This window comes from Solanum stenotomum, chromosome 9 (assembly GCF_019186545.1).
Source record: "Solanum stenotomum isolate F172 chromosome 9, ASM1918654v1, whole genome shotgun sequence".
NCBI classification, from domain to species: domain Eukaryota; kingdom Viridiplantae; phylum Streptophyta; class Magnoliopsida; order Solanales; family Solanaceae; genus Solanum; species Solanum stenotomum.
In genome coordinates, this window is record NC_064290.1 from 8,654,159 (window position 1) to 8,661,391 (window position 7,233).

Consider the following 7,233-nt stretch of genomic DNA (forward strand, 5'->3'; position numbering starts at 1 on the left):
AATACGTATAATTAAAAAAGATGGACATATTTTAAGTAATTTACTTATCTATGTAAATAAACATTCCTTTAAAGATCAGATCTAACTCCTATCAAGCAATCGCTTGCAAAACCCTTTTATAAGGCAAGTTGCGATAGGTCCCACTGTTCTCTATTTAAGATAGGCAGTCCAAGTAGGTTTCCAAGGATAAGGGCTGTCTAAGTCAAAAGTAGTAGCTCGAGTTCTAATAACCTTTAGTTCGAAGTAGCTTCATCAAAATTATCTTACCCCGAAGCTACGGAAGTCAAGAGTTCAAATATGAAAATATACACAAAAAGCGTCTAACAAAAATATGTTCAAGTATTCAGTTCAAACAAACCATAATTCAAGAATCAATGGCTTCATCAACCGCTTTGTAATACTTGCAAAATGAATGTAGCAAGTACTATATATATCAGCAAAAGACTGAAAATTGACAACAATTCAAAAGCCAACTGTTGACAATATCTGATAATTTACACGAATTAACTAACCTATAAAGCAATACAAAAGAAAGGATCCACCACAAGCAGCATATGCAATGCTTGAATGGCCAATCTACAAGTGATATACATTACAGCGAGAAATCCAAAAACTGAAAAAAAAAAAAAAATGACTTAAGCCACCAGCATCAGGGAGACCGTTCGTTAGTTTCGAGCTGTATACTGAGATCATCCAAGCTGAGATAACCTTGTATTCGTAATCCATGTTCATTAGCAAGATGCAATAAGCAAATAAAGCATAAATGAGGAGATATAGCATCAACGGATGTTGATGCTCTGCATTCGTTTGGAAAAGCAGCCAAGATGTGCTTGAAAGATACACCTTCTTCCTGCGCATTACGATGTGAATCATTCAGAATATAGATGTCTGATAAACATGCTAAAAGGTAAATGAATAAACCCCCGTTGATTAGAATGTTATGCTGATCAATGATAAGAGAACAACCCTGGAGGAACTGCTTAACAAAGGGAGTCTTGAACCACATCAATTAAATAAGACTGGCGAAAGAAATTGTCATAAAGTCAGCCAATTTAGTAGTTCATTTATAATCTCATTAATGACTATGCAGTTATATTCATTTGCTTTTCACCTTCCCACCCTTTTGAGGGATTTAAGCTGGATCCTGGAGTAAATCAAGTATGTAAATTTTCTAGATATTTCATCAATCAAAATTTAAACCTTAACAGACTTTCTTACAATTGCTTTAACACACCCTTTTATTGTTTAAATGATAAACAAGTCAAACTAATATCGGATGTTTAGCGTCCAATTGATTGCTGCCATATAAAATGTAATCATTTAGTTCAAAACTGCACATCCAACTAAGATAAATGAATATCCACTTGCCAACTATATTATACTATAGAATGGAGAAAAAAAATGAAACACTTACTCATCTCATTACAACTATTTTCACTTGCTACTATTTTAGAAGAGCAAAAATGTCAAATGTTTGACCTTAATAATCCCTGGTTAACACTAAGTAGGTGTTTGGACATGGTCTGATTGAGATTATAAGAAAAGTTGTATTTGAAAAAGGGGTATATGGAAGTTAGAAGTTATCTTTGGACATGAAAACAAGTTGAAGTTTCATATTTTCAAGTTTAATGAAAACTTGAAAAACTCAAACTTCAAATTTGAAGTTGAAATAGTCGGTCAATTTGATAAACAAACAGTTACTTGAAATAATCTACAAATATTATTTCAAATTTTCGAACCAAAATCTATGGCAAAATAATAATAATAATACTCTCCTTATCATTTGATGTGGCACTATCAATCGGCATGGTGATAAGCACGAATTCTAAATTTGGGAAAAATGCATAAATCCACTAGCAAGAAGTAGAACACACTACCAGTGGAGTAAGAAGTTTGAACTCACCTCAACTGATGTTTGATTCAATTGGTCCCAAAGTGTTTCCTTAAGTGCTTGAACATCTACTTGTTTGGATGTTTTATCATACTGGACTTCAATCTTGTTTACCTGTAATTTCAGACAAAGTCAATAGATGTTTCAGTTTGCTTCAAAAGAAGCCCTTCATCTAGTAAATTCTACAGAGGAACAAACATCTCCTAGTAACTGTGCAAAGAAAGATTTCTGTTGGAATTAAGTTTGCATTAAGCAAGCAACATGAACATTTGACATTTTTCCTCCCACATACTAAGTGACAGATAACACAATTTGAAGTTTCTTTTCTTATGTTTGCTTAAAGAAATAAGGAACTAATACTTTATTAGTGCTGCAAAAGTCCTCGATGAAGTATATTTTCTTTTCAACATAAACAATGATTAATTAACGATAGTACCAAACAGACACAAGAAAAAAGAAAGAAAGAAACAGGTACAGCAAAACCTTAAAAGAACAGCTAAAGGTGCAAATTTCTTAAAAGCAAAAATCAGTGACAAGGTTTGAAGTGCCTGGTACTCATTAGATAATATTTGGTAGTAATTGGTTAAGTACAAGTTGATAAATGTTTAGATCATAGTTCTGCAGGAGATCTCACTCAATTGTATAAATCATCCTTGATCAATTGTTGGCCTAAGTGTTGAAAGTTACACTTGGAGGAATCTAGATTGCAGAACCACAAACATATATAGTCAAGATTTGCAAACAGGAACAAACCTGGCGGGGTTGAGAGACAAGTGTACTTGATTCCTCCACATCACTAAATGCGTTGCCATCATCAAAAGCCTCAGGAAATCCACCATCATCATCCCAAGATGGCATAGCTCCAAAATCTTCACTTTGTTGACCAGCTTCATCTACATAAAGAACCAGACAACTCAAGTCACATAATAACAATTGTTTCATCTGTCACAATACGTGACATTCCTATTTCTTATGAAAACTGGTAAATATACAGCAATAGGAGTACATTATTTTTATAGGCAATAGAAGACAGAACCTATGAAATGGTCAAGAAGACAATAGAGAGCATTTATATATAGGGAAGTAGGATTTACAAAAGACATCATCGCAAGGACTCTTCTAAATTCAACTCAAAAGCAGATGAAATCATTTAAAGCACTTAATTGTCATTTTTGCTAAGCCACACTAGTGTCACTGCTCTAGTAGGTAAGATGACCTAGCAAAAAATGCATTTGAATTCAAATTCAACATTTGCAGTTAAAAATCAACTGTAAAAACAGAATCTATCACTCATAAATGTTATACATATCCATAACTATCTCCAAGTACAAAGTTTTAACAGTGGATGGCCATAAATGTTATCTCACCTGGGATTTGCTTTCCTCTCCTTCCAAGGCACTAAGGCAAGAGAATACAGGCAATCAGAATGTATTTTTAAGGTAGTCAGCAAATAATAAACTCATCAAAGTGACTAGAGTTACCGTGACATTGGGTCGGAGAAACAGCTTCACAAGATTCTCAGGTTGATAATGACAATCTTCTGGAAGTAATCTGTTACACGGTGTTCTATTTGCTGGAAGGAGTAGTAACTTGGGATTCTTTGGAGGAGCAAAGACATGCAATAGATCAGTGTCCAGTGCCTTCGTGAAATCAATTTCAGGTTCTGCTTTTCTGCTCTTCGTTTTCTTAGTCTTTACTGGTGATCCATCTTCATTGGAAGGCTCCTCTGAGACTGCCAATGTTGATGACATATCAAACACCAAAGAAACTTCAAACTTCTACAGATTTCTCCGGGGACTGGAGAGAGAAGACGATTGGAAAAGTTAAAGTTCCTCCCAGAAGTCCTATTGAAGCTTACCTTTCACTTTCCGGTACTTCCAATGATCAGGACCAGCCCAGGAATTGTGCTTGGAAGAAAATCCTAAACTTAAAAACAAGTAATCATCAACTCTCTCAGATCTGTCATCATCCTCAGCATCAGGAAAAGTAAATGGCTGACTGACCTGCAAGACAAAGCACAAAGAAATACCAAGTTTTAATGTTCTCTTTTCAAGGGCCTATATTACAAATTAGAGTTGAAGGCGACAATAAATAAGTGTGTTTGCCACCTCCTGTTGGTTTGATGAAATCTGATCAACATCATGAGAGCCTTGTTCCGACAAACTTACTCCATCATCATGATCCATCGGCCAGGCTCCACAATTGTCAAATGCATCATCATCCACATCTGGGCCAAACGGTTCAGAATTTTGTTCTGGTGAAATCTGGTCAGAAAAATCTGTTTCAGCTGGCACTGGCATCTCTCCACTAAATTGACAAATTATATGCCTCAGACTGGGTGATATCTCGTCCTTCTTCGGCATATTCAACACCATTTCTTCAACACAATCTATACTTACAGAAAAGGTTTATAACAATCAATTGATAGTAGCTCACATCCAAAAATGCTTACAGCATCTAAATGGAAAAAGAACCCAAAACCACATATAATTCCAAAGCCACAAACCTTTAGCAAAAGATACATCAATGGAGTCTGTTCTATCATGCCGAATTTCTTCTGGTACTGACTTCCCAGGTATCTCGAACGAATCGAAAAAGACACGGCAATTACCATAGATTCCTAGATTATTCAATAAAAGACCCTTCGCACCACCTTCATCAAACTGAGCTGATGTCTGATGATAAAGAGGATCTACAGCAAAAGCGGCTGCAAAATAGACAGTTTAACTGTTTACAAAGCGACAAAAGGATAAACTCAGACGAAGAGGCAAGTATCAAAGATAATAAGCATGTATACCATCGAATTTCTTCACGTTGAGAGAATCAAATGATGACTCCAGTGTTGATAAAGGCGATAACTGCAATTGCTACTCAAATCAGTTTAGGAACAGAAAATTATTCTGCATTTGTTATCTCTTAAAGAGAGGAAGAGTGTTAACCTTTCTATCTTGCTCTTTTCTGATATGGCCTTCCTGCTGGTCATTTTCAGCATTAGCACCCTCTACAGCAGGATCTAGCAGACAAGTAAAATATTTAAGAGGCATAAGTATTAAAACATCAAGTCTGTGTGTGGCTCAGGAAACCGTCAGCACACACCCAAGAAGAAGGCAAATAGGAAGTGAGGAGAGCAAACAAGGTTGAGAAATATTTGGAATCATAAAATAATTATATTCAAAAAAAGAAAAAGATAAAGAGTCATTCCAATATTTTGAATGTCTTGGCTTGATAAAGCACGGAACTTTAAAATAAAAAATAAAAGAGGAAATAAACTCTGATAGACAAAGTATTCTTCAGGGATGATTCAAACTAGAAAGAGACGTAATTAATGGATCAAGTGTCTAAATGAAATTAATTAAAGAGAACAAACATAACATCCCAACAATTAAGTTTCAGGAAAGCTGGCAATGATGTGTAATTGTTTTGAAAAGGCATTACCTTGACAGAAATCAAATAAAGAGTTCATTGTTTACCCAAATCAAAACCCACCTTGTTCATTTGCATTACCAACACGATTGATTCCTCCAAGAACTTTATATGCCTCTGAATGCACTGAGTCCACCCTCATTGAATAAATCTTAACTCCAGCCTCAAGAGTACAACTTGCCTAAATCATGAAATTACAAGTAGCAACAAATATGTAAGAATAGGATGTTTGTGGCTGCAACATCAGAATGAGCTATGATTTTAAGGTAAGCATGGCTTGCAGTTTCTAGGTTACACATGTAATGGGATGACATCATATCCATTGGCCTTCTATTGTTCGTGTAGGAGACTTAAGGGAGCATCGTAGAAACATATTTAAGCCAACATTCATACATAAGTTTGAAGGTTTAAACCCAACCCCATGAGTTTCTAATGATAACATAAAGAGACTATGCTTCATAAACATTGCTTAATCGGAGAAAATGCTTCAATAAATTTCTAAGACAGTTAAACAGCTGATGAATATCTGTAATCAGAAATTAAAATTTTATAAGAAATTACCTTCTGGAAGTTGGTCTCCGAATCATTCTCTTGTTCAACTTTAACTATCTCGCATAGATGATCAATTAGACCTAGCTCCCAAGTATTCTTCTGATTAATTTTCTGTATCCAATAGTAGTTCCAAAGTAATTCAAAATCTCGACAACATCACTATCAAAAATAAAATCACCATTCACACATGAGAAACTAAAAACCAAGTGAAAAACAGCAGAAATGATACATTTTCACTGGCGAGTTTGATGCAATTCTGGAAGAGTTCAAGAATCTGCTCCTTGTCAAGGCAAGGATCTGCAGATGGAGGAGGTGCGACAGGGATGGGCTTGCGACGGATGACTGCAGCACGGGCAGCGCGTGCTTGAGCGCGTTCGAGCTTGTCGTCATTGGAGCCCAAGACGAATTTTGTCGGAGAAAATGGACCTGGACCTTTCAGTTTGGGATTAGGGCTTAGGATTTCGGCCATTGCAGTCGTCAATTTTTAGATCTAGTAGACTTTCACGTTACGGGAAGTGAACCTGAGAAGTGGTGCGTGCGCCGGTGGAAGTTCCAGGTGGGAGAGCGGTGAGAAGAATAGGAGCTTCTGGTTGTCGTTCAGATTGGGAAAGTGATTTTTGATTTCCCACCTTTTTGAATTTTGAATTTGCGACGCTGGCGGAAAGCAATGTGCTCTTTTCATTTTTGTTTTTCTTTTTTCTTTTTCTTTTTACCCGTCAAATACCTATGGGTTCGTGGAGCGGAGCTAAGTGGGGATTGTGGGTTCGGATAAACTAGTAGCTAGTAGCTTTTTCGTAGGCTCTATATTTGTATTTAAAAAAAAGAAAAGGCTTAAATATGTCATTGAATTTTCAGAAAAGGCTTATTTATGTCATCCGTTAAAAGTTTGGCTCATCTATGCCATTACCGTTTAAGAAAACGCTCATTTATGCCATTATTTTTTAACAGTGATTTTGCAAAACCATTTTTTACACATGGCCAATTATAATTCGGTCACGTCATTATTGTCATACCTTAAAAAGCTGCTAACTTTGTGCTTTTCTGAAAATTGGTTTTAATAACTTGGACGTATCTGAAATTATTTATAAATTTTCAATTATAATTTCAAAAATTGAAATACTTTTTAAGTAACATTTATGACTTACGAGTAATACGACTTTCTGTGTCATCCTCCACTAAGGGCTCGTTTGGTTATGCGATATGGTATCGTGATATGAAATTATTATATGGTATCATGATATGGAATCATGAGATGAAATTGAAGGTTTGTTTGGACATGCGATATGAAATTTTTGTGTTGTATATTTTCTCATAAACATAAAAATCTCATAAGTTGTAAAACTATTAAAATAGCCTCAATTGTTTAT

The 7,233-nt window shown here is 35.5% G+C and overlaps 1 protein-coding gene across 1 annotated transcript; it reads right to left on the reverse strand.

The window, feature by feature from the left end:
• Nucleotides 1–430: 430 nt before the first annotated feature.
• LOC125877097 (condensin complex subunit 2) lies at nt 431–6,523 on the reverse strand. Its single transcript, XM_049558415.1, has 13 exons — nt 6,096–6,523; nt 5,876–5,977; nt 5,378–5,495; nt 4,831–4,904; nt 4,689–4,749; nt 4,398–4,598; nt 4,000–4,280; nt 3,750–3,894; nt 3,373–3,623; nt 3,259–3,289; nt 2,645–2,784; nt 1,904–2,005; nt 431–850 (listed from the first exon to the last, which is right to left on the reverse strand). Exons 1-13 carry the CDS (start codon nt 6,333–6,335, stop codon nt 650–652), a joined length of 1,947 nt encoding a protein of 648 aa, XP_049414372.1. The 5' UTR covers nt 6,336–6,523; the 3' UTR covers nt 431–649.
• Nucleotides 6,524–7,233: the final 710 nt, after the last annotated feature.